General features: G+C 37.8%; 1 protein-coding gene across 3 annotated transcripts in view; it reads left to right on the plus strand.

The window, feature by feature from the left end:
* Nucleotides 1-22,391, plus strand: part of DOCK11 (dedicator of cytokinesis 11) — a 923,283-nt gene that overhangs the window by 791,651 nt on the left and 109,241 nt on the right. For all 3 annotated transcript variants that reach the window (XM_053699249.1, XM_053699251.1, XM_053699250.1), the window contains one exon: nt 14,542-14,655. In XM_053699249.1, coding sequence (XP_053555224.1) covers nt 14,542-14,655 — 114 coding nt within the window. The remainder of the gene's footprint in view (nt 1-14,541; nt 14,656-22,391) is intronic.

Consider the following 22,391-nt stretch of genomic DNA (forward strand, 5'->3'; position numbering starts at 1 on the left):
TTAGGTTGGGGGTACTTTTGTGGGAGTCAAGAGCCGCAGGGCTGGCTCCTCTGAGGCTTTTGTGCTCAGCAGAATCTGGGTCTGAGTGGTCTCTAGCACGGCTTTGCAGGTTATGTAACTGATGTGCAGTTACCTCGGCTTCCGGTTTTTTTACCCATGTCGTTTATAATTTTTTATAGGGTGTTGAGTAATTTCAGTCTGTGGTGCCTTTCAAAGAGGCCACTTTTTTGTACCCACCCTTTGTTTGCATTCAGTGTCCTCTAGCTTGGGTATTGTTTTACCAAAAGTAATGAATGCAGCTGTGGACTCTTCCTGTTTAAGAAGAAAAACATAAATTATGCTTACTTGATAATTTTCTTTTCTTCTGACGAGAAGAGTCCACAGCTCCTGCCCGTGTTTTGTCTATGAGGCGGCAGTAAACATTGTTTTCTTCTGGCACCTTTTTCACCCTGATATTTCTCCTACTGTTCCTTGTTCCCTTGGCAGAATGACTGGGGGATGAGGAAAGTGGGGGAGGTATTTTAAGCCTTTGGCTGGAGTGTCTTTGCCTCCTCCTGGTGGCCAGGTTCTGAATTCCCAAAAGTAATGAATGCAGCTGTGGACTCTAACCGTCAGAAGAAAAGAAAATTATCAGGTAAGTATAATTTATGTTTTTCTACATAAGTGCAACATTATACTTTCAACATCCAAATTGTAATGTATTTAGCTGTTTTATAACTATTGATGTAAATAAACCAAGCATGTTTATACTCAGCGGTTACAAGTCATCATAAAGGTAGTTAAGGAAAAGAGAACAGAAAACGTAATGGATATGTGCGATGAGGAAGTTATAAAAAATGCTGATAAGATTATATTAAATTGTCCAGTCCACACACAAGGGTACATTAATATTGTAAATCATATTGTGAGTTTACTGAAATTGAATTGACAGTTTGAAATTGAGATCATATTGATGTGATGTGAAAGAAGGTTAATGAATTGTGAGAATATAATACTCATGGAAAAAACAAAGCAAAATGGATAGATTGAAAATATAATTGACAGAATGGGGCATATGTATCAAGCTCCGAATGGAGCTTGATGCCCCGTGTAAAGACCGCTGCTCCATAACCTGTCCGCCTGCTCTGAGCAGGCGGACACACATCGCCGGAAATCAACCCGATTGAGTACGATCGGGTTGATTGACACCCCCTGCTGGCGGCCCATTGGCCGCGAGTCTGCAAGGGGCAGCATTGCACCAGCAGCTCTTGTGAGCTGCTGGTGCAATGCTGAATACGGAGAGCGTATTGCTCTCCGTATTCAGCGAGGTCTGGCGGACCTGATCTGCACTGTCAGATCAGGTCCGCAGCCCTTGATAAATAGGGGCCAATATGTCATAAATATGTGACTCAAATGGTGACTAATAAAATAAAAAAATATTGAAGAAAGAATGAATAAGACAGGTTTTGGTGAAGACCTAAGAATATAGAAAAAGTTAAGGATGTAGATGAAAGGGATATGATATCAGTAAAGTTAGAGTGAAGTAATATATTTTATAAGTATGCATAATAGTTATTATATTCATTTAAACCTTGAGGTTGTAAAGTATCTAATAGATAAATCCATTTTCATTCAGCTTTTAATAATAATCTTTTGAGATCTCCCCCTCTTATCCCCAAAGAGATTTTTTGAACTGTACATTTTTATTGTTTAGGGTTGACTTTGGTGTTCTAAGAGGAAGTGTTTTGTAGCACTGGCTATGGTTTTGCCTCTTTTTTAGATATTTGTCTGCATTTTTAATATTATTTATATGTTGCAGGATTCTAACCCGTACTTCCCTAGTTGTCATTCCCACATAGGCCTTATGACAGGGACAGTATAGAACATAGATAACTCCCGTAGATCTACAAGTATAATGATGTTGTAGTTTGTGTGTTTTACCAATTTTGTCAGAAATGTATTTTGCTTTTTTTTACTTGAGAACAAATTGAATAAGTACTGCAGGGATACATACCAGGATCCCTATACATTTTTTTTAGGGATCTGAATGTAGTGACTTTTCACTAATTGATCTGTTAAGTTGCGGGGGCCTTTTGTAACCAACGGCGTTGTGAGCTGCTGGTGCAATGCTGAATACGGAGAGCGTATTGCTCTCCGCATTCAGCGATGTCTGTTGGACCTGATCCGCACTGTCGGATCAAGTCCGACAGACATATGATAAATAGGCCTCTTAGTCTTAGATCTACATACTTGCTAGCAGCTTCAGTTAAATTGTTATTTCCTGACACTATTGGTCTTCCTGGTGATTTGTTTAGATTTGTATGTACTTTTTATGTACTTTTGGCAAAAAGTAAATTGTAGCCAATTTTTTGGAATCAGAAAGTTTTTCTCTGTTGTGTTGATAATTTTTATTTTGCCAGTTTGCAATTATCAGTTTGTTATATTGTTCAGTATATCCTGGATATGGATTCAGTAGAAGTTTTTTGTAACAGTATTTATGTGTCAGTTGTTTCATGGCTGCAGTTACAAAGTAACTGGCTTAATTACTGTGTCTGTCTATGAGTGAATTTCTTTCAATGCAATTTTTTCGGAGTATTTTAAATTGTAACTAACATTGTATATTGTTAACTTTTCTATTTGATTGCAGAATATCTTAGAAATCAAATTTAAGAATCTTCATCATTTTCACTTGAGTTCTTCTAAATCTTTTAATGTGTCTAATTCTTCTTTAGTCCAAATATGGATTTTTTTTTATTAATATGTATCTTTTGCAAAAGTAATTTTCGTGTGAATAGATTTATGTCTTTAGTTATTTCAAATTTGTTAAGTGTATTAGTTGGACAAAAGGCCTAGTATTTTGTTTTGTTCAGATGTTAAAACGTGTTGTGTGAGATTCACTATCCTTAAAGTGAAGGTAAAGTGAAGGTAAATTTTGAGGCCATGCCGTGATTGAAGGGAGACGAATTAGTCATTGCTGACGTGTGAAGAGAGGATCTCCGGGTGGGGGAAGCTGCTCCGGCTGTGAAGAGAAGAAAGTTTGGTTTTTAAACAAAACGGCTGCTTTCTAAACTTTGATGAATGAAAGTGCCCCTGTTTTTAATAAAAAATGTTAAAAAAAAACAGGCTTTCATTCATCAAAGTTTACCTTCACTTTAAGTGTTGATCCTGATTTTGGTGAAATTACTAATTTCTCTCTTCCTCTCTGATTGTCTCTGAGGACCCATGTTTTTCCTTTTGTTGCCTCTTATTTTTGGTGTAGCTGATATTATATTTGTGGAGGCTTGTTGTTGTCTTTTGGCTTAATGCTAACAAGACAACTCACTAGTGGATTGTATCTCATTTGATGAAGAACTTCTATATGTATTGGTGCTGATTTATTACTTGACACCACTGAATTTTCCTTGTATTTGTAATTTAATTATCTGAGAGGTCTGTTTCAATCTCTGAGCCACTGCTATCTTCTCTTATCAGATGTCTATTGTATCTGTATCTGGTAGATGTATGATATCTCCACTTATAGACTCTCTGACGTTTAAAGTCATCTATGTCCCTTTGAAGTTTTAGTTTTTTTAGTCTGTATCAGTTCAATTTCTAATCTTAATAAATATATATAAGCTGGACGCGCCTAACTGATGTCAAAAAGACAAAAAATATGTGATATGTCTATATAAAAGTGAACAATGCTTTGTGCAAAAGTGCTACAAGAAATGTATATAGATATATACTTAAAGGGACATTAAACCCCAAAAAAATTCTTTCATTATTCAGAAAGAGAATACAATTTTTAAAAAGTTTACAATTTACTTCTATTATCAAATTTGCTTTGTTCTTATGTTATTCTTTGTTGAATTGATACCTAGATAGGTAGCGTGCACATGCCTGAAGCACTACATGACAGGAAATAGTGCTGCCATGTAGTGCTCCTGCTAATGTATAACATTGTTGCAAACTGCTGCCATATAGAGCTGCAGACACGTGCACTCTCATAAGCTTACTTTACTGCTTTTCAACAAAGGATAACATGAAAACTAAGAACATTTGATAACAGAAGTAAATTGGAAAGTTGTTTAAAATTATATCTTCTATCTTAATCATGAAAGAAAAAAATTGGGGTTTATGTCCCTTTAAAGTGCATAAGACAACTTGTTAAATCAAAATTTAAAGGGACATTAAACACTAAATACATGCTAGACAGAATGATGCATTCAAAGAAAAGACTAGTCCATGACTAACATGTAGATGTATTTTTTAAAGTTTCATTAGTTGTTTAAAAAGTGACAAAATAAGTGTAAAGTTTTAGTGTCTATAAAACACTGGGAGCTGCCATGTTGTAACTTGTGTTACCTTCTCTGCTGTGGCTAATTAGGGACAGTTATACATAGGTCATTAGAGTGTGCAGCCAATGGTTGTGCTGGATTTAACAGTGTTCTGCACTTCCATTTCTAACAGGAACTGAAAAGCTTACAATTTCAGAATGGAATTACAGGCAAAGAGGACAAAATAAATAATGAAAGTATATTGCAGAGTTGTTTTATATATACAATTTATCATTTTATATTACCATCTCAAAGTGTTTAATGTCCCTTTAACAATGGTGCAGATCAAAAAAGACCGGAAAACTCCATACAATATATACAGGGTACTCACAGAGTAGTAGGCACTAAACAGTGCGAGTCAGGCCTCCTGAACTCTTCCGAGCCGTTCAGATAGCTCACACAGGCAAATACTGCTCTGTCCTCTTCCAAATGTGGGTCTGCAAATCAAGCAGACTACCCGCAGTGCACAGCTGATAGATCCTTTATGTTGAGTAGGATCCTTCTGTTCACTCGATAACAGTATGCACCACACACTTCAACAGAGAACCTGTATGGAAGACATATAATATGTGCTGATGCTGTCTAGAGGTTCTAGATATATTGTCAGGACACTTTTAACCAGCGGAAGTCTTACTCAGTGTCCATTCGAGAATAACTAGAGTCGCCTCTGGATTCAAGGTGTGACTTTGTCAGCACATCTCAATTTGAAGCCCTTATTTTGTATTTGCCCCCTCTGTTGAAGTGTGTGGGGCATACTGTTATCGAGTGAACAGAAGGATCCTACTCTACATAAAGGATCTGTCAGCTGTGCACTGCGGATAACCTGTTTGATTTGCAGACCCACGTTTGGAAGAGGACAGAGCAGTATTTGCCTGTGTGAGCTTTCTGAATGTCTCGCAAGAGTTCAGGAGGCCTGACTCGCACTGTTTAGTGCCTACTTCTCTGTGAGTACCCTGTATATATTGTATGGTGTTTTCTGGTCCTTGTTGAACTGCACCATTGCAGCACCTTCTTCACTTTCTAATCTATCAAGTTCTTTTTGATATGTTTGATATTTATCGAAGAAGTTGGATATTTCCCTAAAAAAAGTTAAAAGTTAATTTTGTTCTTTAATTTCTCAATCCAATTTATTACGTTCTAAAGTATCATGTAGGTTAAGTACTTGGATCAGTTTTAAAGAGCATCCTGTTAAAATACTTTCCCATTTTTTCACCAATTCATCATTGCTTAAAGTGAAGACTGGAAATACTTTAAATCTTAAACCTCTTAGAATTATTCCTTGTTCTGCATATTTTTTTAGAAAAGTGCCAATTCCCCCAGCGTTTTGTCTGTTTAAATAGTGTTTGTTGTACTTTACATAGTGTATTATTTAATTCTTCCTCTGTAATTTTATTATCTTTATTAGTGTTATCAAATAATTGGTTTAATTTCTGGATCCTTTTTTGTTGTCGTAGGAGTATATTGTGTTGTATATCCATGATTAAAGTTAGACCCTCAAAGAATACTAGGAAAAACCTTGTTAAGTCAATGTTAAACTAAGGTATGGTGAGAGTTAATACACCTTTAAACGTATTAAATTATAAAGCAGTATTACAGTAAAGCATCAATTAACATACTGCTTAAATTAAGAGTATTCACCAATAATATGTAAATACTTTTACCAAAATGCAAACCAAGTTGCACACAAAAAATATTGCCTTACCCTAAGTGCATATTATATGAAGGTGAAGGTATAATCAAAAAGATAGTATCATACTGTTACATTCATACAAATTTTATTGGGAAAAAAAAAAAACAGCCAAACGATACACAGACAACACGTTAAAAAAAACTTAAACTCTGAGATAGAAACATAGAATTTGACGGTAGATAAGAACCAAAAAGGCCCATCAAGTCTACCCATATTACATGTTACTTTTGTCTTTGTGTTTACCACCTGAAATGGAAGTTTATTCCATGAATCCACCACCCTTTCTGTAAAAAAAATGCTTCCTCAAATTTCTCCTGAATCTGCTACCCTCTAACTTTAGATTGTGACCCCTTGTTTTGGTATTTATTTTTTTCCATATATTCGAAGGTTTCTATCATGTCACCTCTTTCCCTTCTAGCCTCTAAGCTATACATATTTAGATCATAGAGTCTTTCTTTGTACATTTTATATTTTAGACCATGTACCATTTTAGTAGCCCTCCTTTGGACAGCTTCTAGTTTATTTATATCCTTCTGAAGATATGGGCCCCTATTTATTAAAGTCTGGCGGACCTGATCCGACAGTGCGGATCAGGTCCGCCAGACTTCGCTGAATACGGCGAGCAATACGCTAGCCATATTCAGCATTGCACCAGCAGCTCACAAGAGCTGCTGGTGCAATGCCGCCCCCTGCAGACTTGCAGCCGATAGGCCGCCAGCAGGGGGTGTCAATCAACCTGATCGTACTCGATCGGGTTGATTTCCAGCGAGGTGTGTCCGCCTGCTCAGAGCAGGAGGACAGGTTATGGAGCAGCGGTCTTTGTGACCGCTGCTTCATAACTGCCAGGCTCGCAAGCTCGCCAGAAACACGGGGCATCAAGCTCCATACGGAGCTTGATACATATGCCCCATTTTCTCCAGAACTGTACACAGTATTCCATATTTGGTCTAACTAATTATCTGTAAAGTGGCATAAGAACCTTGCTATTTCTGCTACTAAAACCTCTTCCAACGCAACCAAGCATTTGACTGGCCTTGCTGGCTGCACTGCTGCATTGTGTACCACATTTTTAATCTGTTATTGCATTATAATGTATGGCAGATGAGTAAATGCCTTTAGAATGAGGAGCTAGAGTAGCAACATGGATTATAAGAAGATATATCTGCTAATCTATGGCTAAACTCCTTCTATAGCAGGATATGGGTCACATATTTATGACATAATCTGTCAATTATAGTTTCACTCTATCCATTTTGCTTTGTTTTTTCCATGAGTATTATATTCTCACAATGCATTAACCTTCACATCACATCAATATGATCTCAATTTCATACTGTCAATTCAATTTCAGTAAACTCACACTAAGCTTCACAATATTAAAGGGACATAAAATAGTATGAACTAACATTCGTTTCTAAATATATAAAGCAGCCAAAGCTTACTTGCAAAAAGGTTTCTATTTTAACCCTTATTCACCCCTTTAATTCAGGCATTGTTTTGTTTGCAGCAAGCTCCCTTGGGCATTTCCATATAAGGAAGGTGCTATCCAGGCCATAGCTTCTTCAGAATGCACACGTGCATGTGCATGGTAGGGGGCAGAGTCACATGGCACCTGACTAAAGCAGTGCACAGTATAATTCTGAAGTTTTCACAAAGCATGTGACATTATCCCCATGGAAAAGAGCAAGCCACTTGGCACAAATAATATCAGTACCTGGCGTACCTCCTCAAACCCCCCCTTACTTGCATAACTAATTATCCTCACATGCACACTTTGTTATATGATAGCACAAGGTTTGGACTAGGACACTGATAAGGGGGGAAGAGCAAGCTTCAATTGGAAACACTAAAGTGTAAGTAATTTTGCAGATTTTTGGAAATTTTATTAAAATACTTAGAAACTTTTTTTACACTTTTTTTCACACCCTGTTTTACCTCAGTTGACCCTTTTATAATATGCACATAACGCAAAATGTTTTATGGCACTTTAATGTATCCTTGTGTGTGGACTAAACAATTTAATATAATTGTATCCGTTTTTTTTATTACTTCCTCATCGCACATATCCATTCCCTTTTCTGTTCTCTTTTCTTTAATTACCTTTATTTCTGAGTAATATGATGACTTTATTTGTAACCATGGAGTATAAACTCGCTTTATTTATTTACATCAATAGTTATAAAACAGCTAAATACATTACAATTTAGATGTTGAAAGTATAATGTTGCACTTATGTAGAAAATCAACATTGTTGTCAGTAACTATAACATCCAGCAACAACATTCATTTGGTAAATAATAGTGTGAATATCATTGCACATAAAGCGGGTATCTTGAATATACAGAGATAAATATGTACAAACGATATGTTACAGCTAAATTCATCCTGCAACATATATGTTTCCTTTATAAATACTAAAATTTCTGTAGTTAAATATGGAAAAACATGATAGATTTCGAGAAATAATATGTACAAACATATCGTTTGTACATATTAATGCTATACGAGCCTTAATAAGGTAAAACATATTGAAATAACATACACGAATGTTGACACACAACATAGAATAAATATGTTCTATGAAATGATGATCATAACTACGATATTGAGATAATAAGAAAATAACATAATAACAACATTAAGTTCTTACAAAACACTAACACGTCCCCCAGTATAAACAACGCAAAGATCGTAACAACTTTCAAATGCCAATCAGGCATGTCACATACATAATTCCAGAAAGGGAGATAACAATACACACCTATGATTAAATACTTTGTATATGTAACAGATTTTAAGATATGAATGAACTGTGATAAATAAACCTACACGATCTGCATGTCAAATGCATTTAGGAATGTTATCTAACTCCTCATTTGTTTGTGTCATGTATTCTTTACCGACATCTTTAAAGGGACACTAAACCCAGAAAAAAACTTATCTTCAATTGAAATATCGATATATTTTCAATAATTTTCTAATTAGCATTGTTTGGCAAAATATTGCTGTTTATTAGTAATCCGTTATTGAAAATAGATTAATTTCCAAACCCACCGATGGCTATTGTTTTACATTCTCAAATCCTGAACGATAACCCAGGTTATCAAAATGGCGATTTTTTGATGCTATGCGCATGTGCGATATCCCGGCACGTCATACTCGATGTCACTTACAGCAAGTGTGGTATCAGGTAAAGATATGCGCATGCACGAGACACGTCACTCACAGCAAGTGTGGTATCAGGGATGCGATATGCGCATGCGCGAGACAACGGATTGCACTGCACATGCGCCTGGTGACGACATCGTCAGATAATGATATGTACGAAATAGGAATACGATTGGAAATTGAGTTTTGTCGTGCACGGCCCATATTAGAGGGTTGGCTAGAATGACGTCATCTACGAAAAATATAATTTAATTTTATAGTGTTTCTATAGATCGTTGGACTGTAAAACTAGATATGTGATGCAATATACACGTTATTGATTGGAAATTGATGTTCAGGTTGTGGCCAAAAACTGAAAGTTTTGGAATCCTTTAATATGTTGAAATATAATGATTGACATCAGTATCTACCGGTAACATCAACCTATTCCTAAACCAGGATCCAATGTAACATAAGAGGTGGGAAAAATTACGGAATAAACGTTTACAATTCTGGCCGGCGCGTACTCCTCCAAAGAAGCATTACATGAAACACGAGTCAGGGGCACTCTCACAAGGGCATAGTCCATCTTTTTTTTTTTTTTTTTTTTTTTTTATTAAATATTTTTTATTGAGGTTGTAAGAAAAGTTACATAACATATTCATCCGGTACCCAAGATAGCATAATTCTGGAAGATACATCCTTATTACACAAACATAGTTATGAACTAAAGAAATAACAGCTCTTGGAGTAAATTCTGAGTGTCTTTGGAGGAAAACGAGTACAATAATCATTGAAAATACATCCATGTCCCGTATGCATAACTCCCTTATAAACAGGTAGATATTTGCAACGGATAGGAGGCATATGTGATTGTTATAGTTAACCAAGCAAAACAGGGATGTCAGTATAGGAAAATATGTTTGTACGCAAAATAATGGAACCTCAGTTTTATATTTTATATATAAGAAATGCGGCCCACGCCTTACCGTGAAGAGAATTTATAGAATTATTTATGCTAATAGAGTTGAGGCAAGTGTGGGATAGTATTTGTTTGGTCGCTCTCAGACCAAGTTGGTTAAGAAGGGGGAGAAGGAGTTCAGCGGACAAGAGCCGCTCTTATTAAAGAAAGAGGGGGATGGGGGGGCGGAGCTATCTAGAATGCCAAATTAATAATGTGGATGGGGCTATTAGAGGATATATTATATAGTTACAGGTATGGGCTCTATAAGTACTATCGTGCTATTTAGGTGACTACTGGGGAAGTACATGGGGATAACTGTTCGGTTTAATGGGATAGAAGAGCCGAAACATAAGGCACTGTGAGCTATCCAAAGTGGTTAGAACACATAAACAAACTGCTTGTAAAGATATCTCTCTCAAACTACCTGTGGTGGCGTATATAATGAGGGGTTCTAAGGATCATGTAAATTGCAAGACTCCCATATGGGAGTTAAATATGGGCTATAATCCTGGCGGCAATTGGTGACTTGGTATCTGTGAAAGATCCATCATATAAATAGATGGGATATACCTTACAAAACATAATAGCGTGGTTAACAGGATTTCAGACCTCTTGAACTGCATATAGACACCAGGGCCCCTGACATTTGGTATTGGAAGTTATAATTCTCATATGTTGGGAAGGGAGTAAGTTTCTGTAGCAAGACCAGGTCTATATATCTATTGCGAGGAAGCTGTCTACATGTGGTGTTACGCTCTTATGACTTAAACTAAGGTTATAAAGTGAAACAGTGTAAAGCGTGGGAGGAGCAAGCAAGATAAGGAATAATCACAGTGACCCACATGTAGCAATTATTCCATCATTAACTTATATCACCAGCCAAATAACACATAGATGAAAGATACCCTTTTTTACCATAAATGCAGACAGAACAGGTGAATATGATACTGTGTTTAAAATTACCGTAAACATAAGTAGGGTGTGCAATTGAGAGTTCTGCTACCTAACAATAGGAAGTAACGGCAGTCAGTAATGTCTTAAATATATAGGATAGAGGGAAATAAACCTGCTCTCATAGAGCAACCTTAAATACATGCCATAACCATAACCTTAGGTATATTGAGTCTAATGCAGGTTGCCATGCATTGAAATAAACTAAAGTAGATATTTTATCTTAAAAGAGAGACTATATTACTATTTCTAAGTAGCCGTTAAATAAAGCACGTCAACTTTAAACGTGAGACATAGTAAAATACAGGAGAGGTTAAAGGTAACAAATGAGTAAAGGTAACTCCTGCCAAAGTTATGTGTAAGTGGGGATATTAATATATATGGAATGCGGAGGACTTCGGCATGAGCCTCTCTCCTGGGGAAATGCCAGCTATAGGCGATGTGGGGAAAAGGAGTAGGGGTATGACCCGCAGGCAATAAGTACCGGCGGGAAAGGGGCCCAACAGAAATAGGTAAACTGTCCTAATAATAACTTCCGCCTAGGGAGTACAATTATCTAGGAGTACAAATATCCTAATGTAGTATGAGATAGCTAGAAATATAGGCATTCTATAAGATACAAATGTCATCAAAACTTAACAGCCTAACATGGCAAGTTACTTTAGAGGCTCCAGGGTGTCCCGTTGGAACCATTTACATGGGGATCCATGTGAGGGGGCGTAATACTCTAGGACTGTGGTGTGGGTAGAAATATCCGAGAAACTCAAGCGTCTGCCGTTTTCGGAATCCTCTCTCTGCATCCAAGTTCGGAACTGCCGGCCCACTGTATCTCCTTTTCTAAGGAGCCCCGGTTCTCTGCATGGGTGCTTAAGGGCTGCCTTGAGAGGGACAAGAGTGTCTCTGAACTGCCGCTGTCTTCTTACAGACTGTCGTGATGTGTCCATTGATTCCTTGGTGTGGGAGGACTCTCTTCTCAGAGAGTTGAGGCTGGTATCTCCAGGTATGCTCTGTGGGTGTTGCAAAGTGCTCCTATTAGTGAGTAGAAAGCCAGGATTACTAAGCTGAACGTTTTGGGGAGGGCCGGACAATGTCGCAACCTCTTTTCTAGCTGCCGATAAGTTGGATGCCAGGAGAACACTCAAGAGCTGTAACTGAGCTGCACGGTGGGGATCCTGTCTTGGCATCATAGTCGATCAGCTGTTATCGCCAGTCTCCTCCTGGGTGTTGTCTTCTCGCCTATGCTTTTGAGTTACTTTATATGGCATCTGAAGGCTCTCCCCAAGTTGCAACTTCCCCCCTACTAGATCAATTAAGGGGCAGAGTTCTCAGCGTAGTGAGGTAAAGTGATCCTCCATTAGCTGCGCCACTTTTGTCTCCCATCTATCAAGGTACTCCATGTATATAATAGGATAGCCTCAAAGTTATATATGTGGGGTTTAAACGATCAGTCGCTGTAAACTTGCTTGTAACTTGTTAATGCCACAGCCTGCTCCTTCTTAGCTTAGATAACGAAGTAAGATGGTGAAGGCAGTGTTATTAGTTCCCAGGATCAGGGCCGCATCTGGCAGTAGTGTTGTGTCGTAGCTCCCGCTCAACTCAACTGTATAATCTTGGTATCTCTGTGATCTCAAACTTTTATAGATCAAGTTGTATGAATTTGAGGTATCAGATTTTAGAAAAAGTTGCAATAGGATTAAATTTTGAGTTATACAAGCGGGAGCTCTAAGAAACACGTCTGTTCCTCTTCAATGGTAGCTCCGCCCCTGCATAGTCCATCTTTTTATCGTTGCTTACTCTGTTGTTTTGATACTATAAACAGCCACTTTGTTATTAAGACTTAATTTACCAGATAGATTAAAAATAATTTTAGCTACCACTATAGAAGAAGTTTAGCCTTAGATTAGCAGATATATCTTCTTATAATCCATGTTGCTACTCTAGCTCCTCATTCTAAAGGCATTTACTCATCTGACATACATTATATTACAATAACAGGCTATTCCTTATTTAACTCAGAGTTTAGGTTATTTTAAAGTGTTATGTGTGTTGTGTTTATCATTAGGATGGTTTTTATTTTTTCCCAATAAAATATGTATGTATGTATGATACTATCCTTTTGAATATACCTTCATCTTCATATAATATGCACTTCAGTAAGGCAATCTTTTTTGTGTGCAACTTGGTTTGCATTTTGGTAAAAGTATTTACATATTATTGGTGAATACTCTTAAATTAAGCAGTATGCTAATTGATGCTTTACTGTAATACTGCTTTAGAATTTAATAAGTTTAAAAGTGTATTAACCCTCACCATACCTTAGTTTAACATTGACTTAACTAGGTTTTTCCTAGTATTCTTTGAGGGTCTAACTTTAATCATGGATATACGACACAATATGCACTTAGGGTAAGGCAATCTTATTTGCAACTTGGTTTGCAACTTGGTTTGCATTTTGGTAAAAGTGTATGGACTGCAACATCTGAGCAACAATGTCCATAGCGTGGATGTACTAAATCCCTCACATTGTTGTCTTATATGGGGCAAGTAAAAAATAATAATAATAATGTTGGATATTATTCAAGCCTTATACTAATGATAGCTTAATGAGAGTTAAGTATAAAACACTTAATACATGCATACATACACACATACTGTATGAGTATATATATATATATATATATATATATATATATATATATATATATATATATATGTACCACACATTGCAGGAAGACAAATGGCCTTTATCTCCATAGCATTTCCATGTGTTTTGTTATGCAAACTATCAAGCAATAATGGTTTACAGGTCTCAAAAAGATCTACATTTTACAGCAATATTTTTGATTGCCTTCAAGCACAACACTTAAAGGGACACTGAACCCACATTTTTTCTTTCATGATTCAGAAAGAGCATGACATTTTAAGCAACTTTCTAATTTTCTCCTATTATCAATATTTCTTCGTTCTCTTGCTATCTTTATTTTAAAAGCGGGAATGTAAATCTTAGCAGCCAGCCCATTTTAGGCTCAGCACAATGGGCCGGCTCCTATGCATCACATTTCTGCTTTTTAAATAAAGATAGCAAGTGAACGAAGAAAAATTGATAAAAGGAGTAAATTAAAAAGTTGCTTAAAATTGCATGCTCTATCTGAATCATGAAAGAAAAAATTTGGGTTTAGTGTCCCTTTAACTTATCACTTGTAAAAATGTGAGTGTTATAAGCAGCCACTCCATGTGCCTATTCATTTAAAAGTATGGGGTGTGCTGTAAAGGTTTGGGTCAGTTAAGATACTTTGGTTAAAGTATCCACCCACCTGTAACATCAGATTGTGTTCTATTCTTTGTGCTAATGATTGTGCTCCACTTGTAAACTAGCTCTTAATGTACTTTACCTCTTTTCAGTGTGTTTTTATGTTAAATGTATTTACAAATCCATTTTTATTTTTCTCAAAGCAAAAAAATATATATATATTTTTTATTATTTCTAATTTCAGAAACTAACTCAACTCTATCGAACTCTCCATGGCGCCTACACAAAAATCATAGAGGTGATGCACACTGGAAAACGTCTGCTTGGAACATATTTCAGAGTAGCCTTTTATGGACAGGTTAGTAAGTTAAATAAAACAACATATTGGTATATACATTTCTGGCAGCAGTTAAAATTAAAGGGACACTGAACCCAATTTTTTTCTTTCGTGATTCAGATAGAGCATGCAATTTTAAGCAACTTTTTAATTTACTCCTATTATCAATTTTTCTTCATTCTCTTGCTATCTTTATTTGAAAAAGAAGGCACTTTTTTATTGGTGGATTAATTTATCCACAAATCAACAAGAACAACCCAGGTTGTTCACCAAAAATGTACCGACATCTAAACTTACATTCTTGCATTTCAAATAAAGATACCAAGAGAATGAAGAAAATGTGATCATAGGAGTAAATTAGAAAGTTGCTTAAAATTTCATGCTCTATCTGAATCACAAACGAAAAAATGTGGGTTCAGTGTCCCTTTAACTGTATTATGTCAGGTATATGTGGTAATCATTGTGTATTCTCGTATTAGAAACAGAAATAATTTGTTAATTATTAATGTAACGTTCAAGTATATTTTTATCATCTAAACCCTGTAACCTGATTTATTAAAGTTTGATTTGGTATTTTATGTAAATTACATATAGGAATGCTTATATATTTTAAATAACTTAATGGATTTGGCACAATTTTGGCAATTTTTCTCTACAAAGCCTCAAAAGCCCTTCTGATTAATATTTTTGCATGCACATTGGAAAATAGAAAGCAAAACATTACTTTTGACACAAATCTGTAGAGAATCAGCATAAGTTTACATTAGTAAGGTTTAAAATTTAAGACAATCACAGAGCAGTATCAGATTAAATTTTACTTTATTGATTTGGAAGTTAAAGTGATTAGAAATTGATTGAGTTACAATAGTAGTGGTATATGATGAGTGCGTCTATTAGAATCTTACACCTAGATTTAGAGTTTTGCGTTAGAAGGGGTGCGTTAGCTACGCATGTTTTTTTTTCCCCCGCACCTTTTAAACAACGCTGGTATTTAGAGTTCTCTGAAGGGCTGCGTTAGGCTCCAAAAAGGGAGCGTAGAGCATAATTTACCGCCACTGCAACTCTAAATAACAGCGTTGCTTACGGACGCGGCCAGCTTCAAAAACGTGCTCGTGCACGATATCCCCATAGGAAACAATGGGGCAGTTTGAGCTGAAAAAAAACCTAACACCTGCAAAAAAGCAACGTTCAGCTCCTAACGGAGCCCCATTGTTTCCTATGGGGAAACACTTCCTAAGTCTGCACCTAACACCCTAACATGAACCCTGAGTCTAAACACCCCTAACCTTACACTTATTAACCCCTAATCTGCTGCCCCCCACTATCGCTGACCCCTGCATATTATTATTAACCCCTTATCTGCCGCTCCGTACACCGCTGCAACCTACATTATCCCTATGAACCCCTAATCTGCTGCCCCTAACACCGCCGACCCCTATATTATATTTATTAACCCCTAATCTGCCCCCCCAACGTTGCCGCTACCTAACTACACTTATTAACCCCTAATCTGCCGACCGGACCTCGCCGCCACTATAATAAATGTATTAACCCCTAAAGCTAAGTCTAACCCTAACACCCCCCTAAGTTAAATATAATTTAAATCTAACAAAATAAAATAAATCTTATTAAATAAATTAATCCTATTTAAAGCTAAATACCTACCTGTAAAATAAACCCTAATATAGCTACAATATAACAAATAATTATATTGTAGATATTTTAGCATTTATATTTATTTTACAGGCAACTTTGTATTTATTTTAACTAGGTACAATAGCTATTAAATAGTTAATAACTATTTAATAGCTACCTAGTTAAAATAATTACAAAATTACCTGTAAAATAAATCCTAACCTAAGTTACAATTAAACCTAACACTACACTATCAATACATTAATTAACTAAAGTATCTACAATTATCTACAATTAAATCAACTAATCTAAATTACAAAAAAACAAACACTAAATTACAAAAAATAAAAAACATTACAAGAATTTTAAACTAATTACACCTACTCTAAGCCCCCTAAAAAAATAACAAAGCCCCCCAAAATAAAAAAAATGCTCTACCCTATTCTAAAATAAAAAGTTAACAGCTCTTTTACCTTACCAGCCCTTAAAAGGGCCTTTTGCGGGTCATGCCCCAAAGAAAACAGCTCTTTTGCATTTAAAAAAAAACATACAATACCCCCCCAACATTACAACCCTCCACCCACATACCCCTAATCTAACCCAAACACCCCTTAAAAAACCTAACACTAAGCCCCTGAAGATCTCCCTACCTTATCTTCACCACGCCGGGTATCACCGATCCGTCCAGAAGAGGGTCCGAAGTCTTCATCCTATCCGACAAGAAGAGGTCCAGAAGAGGGTCCAAAGTCTTCATCCTATCCGGCAAGAAGAGGACATCCGGACCGGTAGACATTTTCATCCAGGCGGCGTCTTCTATCTGCATCCATCCGGCGCGGAGCGGGACCATCTTGATGCAGCCGACGCGGATCCATCCTCTTCCGGCGACTCCCGACGAATGAATGTTCCTTTAAGTGACGTCATCCAAGATGGCATCCCTCGAATTCCGATTGGCTGATTGGATTCTATCAGCCAATCGGAATTAAGGTAGGAAAAATCTGATTGGCTGATTGAATCAGCCAATCAGATTCAAGTTCAATCCGATTGGCTGATTGGATCAGCCAATCAGATTGAGCTCGCATTCTATTGGCTGTTCCAATCAGCTCCTCCCTTAGCTCCACCCCCCAGTCATTCTCTTTGCCTACTCTAAGTACTAGGAAGGGTAAAGTGAAAGAGGTGATAAAATATTAGTTTTTTATTTCTTCACTGAAAGAGATAATTTCAATAACGTTTTTTTTTACTTTATTGAGGGTACACTTGGCTTCTGGTTTGGGTTTCAGAACCCACATGGCTAGTTTGGAACTGCTCTGGTGCAGTTCCTTTAGGCTGTAAAAACATCGAGTGAGATGGGCGGGGCCTATTTTTGCGCCTCAGTTGCGCAGTTGTAATTGCAGAGCAAGCAGCAAGCTCCAACTCCGGTGGACCCTTGTGGAAGTGTTGGACCATATCGAAGCTTTAACTCCATTTTTCCCATCCCTGAGGGCAGGTAGGCGCCACAGCAGGGCTGTGGCAAGGTGCAGGGGGTGTTTTGTCCGGCTTTAGGCCTTATTAACGATCCGGTTTTGCACAGTAATGGGTTAACTGTTCCTTTCTTTGTGGGGCAATCTCAGCTGCATTATTTGTATATCATATAAATAAATTGAAACGATTGGTGTATTTTAAAGCAGTTTTGCAAAACGTGTATGCTTTTTTTCTCTTAAAGGCGCAGTACCGTTTTTTAAGATTGTTATTTTTTCACTAACTAAAGTGCTTTCAAGCTTGTTTGTGGTCATTACTAGCCTGTTCAACATGTCTGACATTGAGGAAAGCCAATGTTCAATGTGTTTGGAAGCCATTGTGGAACCCCCACTTAAAATGTGTCCGTCATGCACTGAAAGGGCAATAAATTGCAAAAACATATTTTAGCTGATAAAAGTATGTCGCAGGATGATTCTCAGAAAAAAGGAAATTATAGGCGCTAAAGGACAGTACCCAGCTTAACTAGTGAATTCCCCTCCAAGAATACAAAGTGGCAAAAGCAATGTGAAAAAGTGAAGTTAAGCGCTCAAAGCACGGGTATATCTAAGAGATGTGTATTTAAATAAAGGGAACAGTGTCCAGTATGTAATCAACGAAAAAATATATTCATCAAAGTAATAATATATAATAATATATAGGAAGGAATATATATATATGTACCAGAACAGAGACAGAGGCGTAAATATAGTTCAAATGGAAAATTTCCAAAGGCAATTTATTATACTAATAAAACAGAAGTGTCAAGATGTCTAAAATGATACAAAATGATACAATGTAAAACAAAGGGACGTCTCCCTTAATAAATGTATAGATACATAAAATAAGCATAAAAGAACGATAAGAAAAAGTACTTGCGCTTTAGCGAAAAAATGTACTGATGTCCCAAGATATTGACTTGCCAAGTGACAAGAAAGTAACTGTCCAGTTGTAGGCTTGAATTGCCTGTATTTGGTGGTTGGCGTTACTGGATGAAAGAAAAGGGCGCCTTTTAGTGTAAAGGTGACGTGACGTCACGTTTTAAAATGGTAGGTGATGTTGCCGTGGCAACCCCTATTCCTAAATCTGTAAGGAAATCCTGGGGGATTTAAAGATAATCTTTGTGCTCACGAAAGATGATAGCTTTGTTGTTGTGAGGAACGACTAGCAGGATCTTGAAATTTAGAAATGGGTCTTTGTGGTCGCTAGTGGCGACTAGTTTATCCTTTGTTGAAGGACTTGGCGGTCGCAAACAGCGACTGGGAGAAACATATAGATCCTTCCAGTTGAGGATAAGGTGGTCGTTAGTAACGACTTGAGGATCTTTTAAGAAGTGTAGGTTGGTCTTTGCGGTCGCCGGTAGCGACTGGTTTATCCTTTGTTGAAGAACTTGGCGGTCGCAAGTAGCGACTAAGGAATTCTTTGGTTTAGGATGAGGTGGTCGTTAGTAACGACTAGCGGATCTTTAGGATAAGTAAGATGGTCTTTGCGGTCGCTGGTAGCGACTGGGTTATCCTTTGTTGAGGAACTTGGCGGTCGCAGGGAGCGACTAAGAAATTCTTAGGAGACAGTCAGTTTGTGGTCGCTAGTAGCGACTAGGAGTTTCTTTGTAGCAAGGTTGGTGCCAAACGGCACAGCAGTTGGTGGAGTTAGTTGTCAGTTGGTGCCAGCATGCACATAGAAATTAAAATGGAAAGTCCTTTGAAGCATAAAATTGTTAACAGATAACAATAATGATGGATTTATCATTATTGTTATCTGTTAACAATTTTATGCTTCAAAGGACTTTCCATTTGAATTTCTATGTGCATGCTGGCACCAACTGACAACTAACTCCACCAACTGCTGTGCCGTTTGGCACCAACCTTGCTACAAAGAAACTCCTAGTCGCTACTAGCGACCACAAACTGACTGTCTCCTAAGAATTTCTTAGTCGCTCCCTGCGACCGCCAAGTTCCTCAACAAAGGATAACCCAGTCGCTACCAGCGACCGCAAAGACCATCTTACTTATCCTAAAGATCCGCTAGTCGTTACTAACGACCACCTCATCCTAAACCAAAGAATTCCTTAGTCGCTACTTGCGACCGCCAAGTTCTTCAACAAAGGATAAACCAGTCGCTACCGGCGACCGCAAAGACCAACCTACACTTCTTAAAAGATCCTCAAGTCGTTACTAACGACCACCTTATCCTCAACTGGAAGGATCTATATGTTTCTCCCAGTCGCTGTTTGCGACCGCCAAGTCCTTCAACAAAGGATAAACTAGTCGCCACTAGCGACCACAAAGACCCATTTCTAAATTTCAAGATCCTGCTAGTCGTTCCTCACGACAACAAAGCTATCATCTTTCGTGAGCACAAAGATTATCTTTAAATCCCCCAGGATTTCCTTACAGATTAAGGAATAGGGGTTGCCACGGCAACATCACCTACCATTTTAAAACGTGACGTCACCTCACCTTTACACTAAAAGGCGCCCTTTTCTTTCATCCAGTAACGCCAACCACCAAATACAGGCAATTCAAGCCTACAACTGGACAGTTACTTTCTTGTCACTTGGCAAGTCAATATCTTGGGACATCAGTACATTTTTTCGCTAAAGCGCAAGTACTTTTTCTTATCGTTCTTTTATGCTTATTTTATGTATCTATACATTTATTAAGGGAGACGTCCCTTTGTTTTACATTGTATCATTTTGTATCATTTTAGACATCTTGACACTTCTGTTTTATTAGTATAATAAATTGCCTTTGGAAATTTTCCATTTGAACTATATTTACGCCTCTGTCTCTGTTCTGGTACATATATATATATTCCTTGATATATATTATTATATATTATTACTTTGATGAATATATTTTTTCGTTGATTACATACTGGACACTGTTCCCTTTATTTAAATACACATCTCTTAGATATACCCGTGCTTTGAGCGCTTAACTTCACTTTTTCACATTGCAGGATGATTCTCAGTCAGAAGGGAATCAGGGTATGCCATCTAATTCTCCCCAAGTGTCACAACCATTAACGCCCGCACAAGTGACGCCAAGTACTTCTAGTGCGTCTAATTCTTTCCCCCTGCAAGATATGGCCGCAGTTATGAATACTACCCTCACAGAGGTTTTATCTAAGCTGCCTGGATTGCAGGGGAAGCGCAGTAGGTCTGGTGTGAGAGTAAATGCTGAGCCCTCTGACGCTTTATTAGCCATATCCGATGTACCCTCACAATGTTCTGAGTTGGGAGTGAGGGATTTGCTGTCTGAGGGAGAGATTTCTGACTCAGGAAAGATGTTCCCTCAGACAGACTCAGATATGACAGCTTTTAAATTTAAACTAGAACACCTCCGCTTGTTACTCAGGGAGGTTTTAGCGACTCTGGATGATTGTGACCCTATTGTAGTTCCAGAGAAATTGTGTAAAATGGACAGATATCTTGAGGTTCCTGCCTACACTAATGTTTTTCCGGTCCCTAAGAGGATTTCGGACATTGTTGCTAAGGAGTGGGATAGACCAGGTATTCCCTTTTCTCCCCCTCCTACTTTTAAGAAAATTTTTCCCATATCTGACACCTTGCGGGATTCGTGGCAGACGGTCCCTAAGGTGGAGGGAGCTATTTCTACCCTGGCTAAGCATACAACTAATACCTATTGAGGACAGTTGTGCTTTCAAAGATCCTATGGATAAGAAATTAGAGGGTCTCCTAAAGAAAATATTTATTCATCAGGGTTTTCTTCTCCAACCTATAGCGTGCATTTTTCCTGTAACTACTGCAGCTGCTTTTTGGTTTGAGGCTCTAGAGGAGGCTCTTCAGGTTGAGACCCCATTAGATGATATTCTGGATAGAATTAGGGCTCTAAAGTTAGCTAATTCTTTCATTACAGATGCCGCTTTTCAACTGGCTAAATTAGCGGCAAAGAATTCAGGTTTTGCCATTTTAGCGCGTAGAGCGTTATGGCTTAAGTCCTGGTCTGCTGACGTGTCATCAAAATCTAAGCTTTTAACCATTCCTTTCAAGGGTAAGACCCTGTTCGGGCTTGAACTGGAAAAAAATCATTTCTGACATCACTGGAGGAAAAGGCCATGCCCTTCATCAGGATAAGACAAGTAAGATGAAGACCAAACAAAATAATTTTCGTTCCTTTCGAAACTTCAAAGGTGGTCCCTCTTCCTCCTCCCCTGCTGCAAAGCAAGAGGGGAATTTTGCTCAATCCAAGTCAGTCTGGATACCTAACCAGTCTTGGAACAAAGGTAAACAGGCCAAGAAGCCCGCTGCTGCCACCAAGACAGCATGAAGGGGCAGCCCCCGATCTGGGACCGGATCTAGTAGGGGGCAGACTTTCTCTCTTTGCTCAGGCTTCGGCAAGAGATGTTCAGGACTCCTGGGCTTTGGAAATTGTGACCCAGGGGTATCTTCTAGACTTCAAAGATTCCCCTCCAAGGGGGAGATTCCATCTTTCTCGATTATCTGTAAACCAGACAAAAAGAGAGGCGTTCTTACGCTGTGTAGAAGACCTATATACCATGGGAGTAATCTGCCCGGTTCCAAAAACAGAACAGGGGCAGGGGTTTTACTCCAATCTGTTTGTGGTTCCCAAAAAAGAGGGAACCTTCAGACTAATTTTAGATCTCAA

This window comes from Bombina bombina, chromosome 1, assembly GCF_027579735.1.
Source record: "Bombina bombina isolate aBomBom1 chromosome 1, aBomBom1.pri, whole genome shotgun sequence".
Lineage (NCBI taxonomy): Eukaryota > Metazoa > Chordata > Amphibia > Anura > Bombinatoridae > Bombina > Bombina bombina.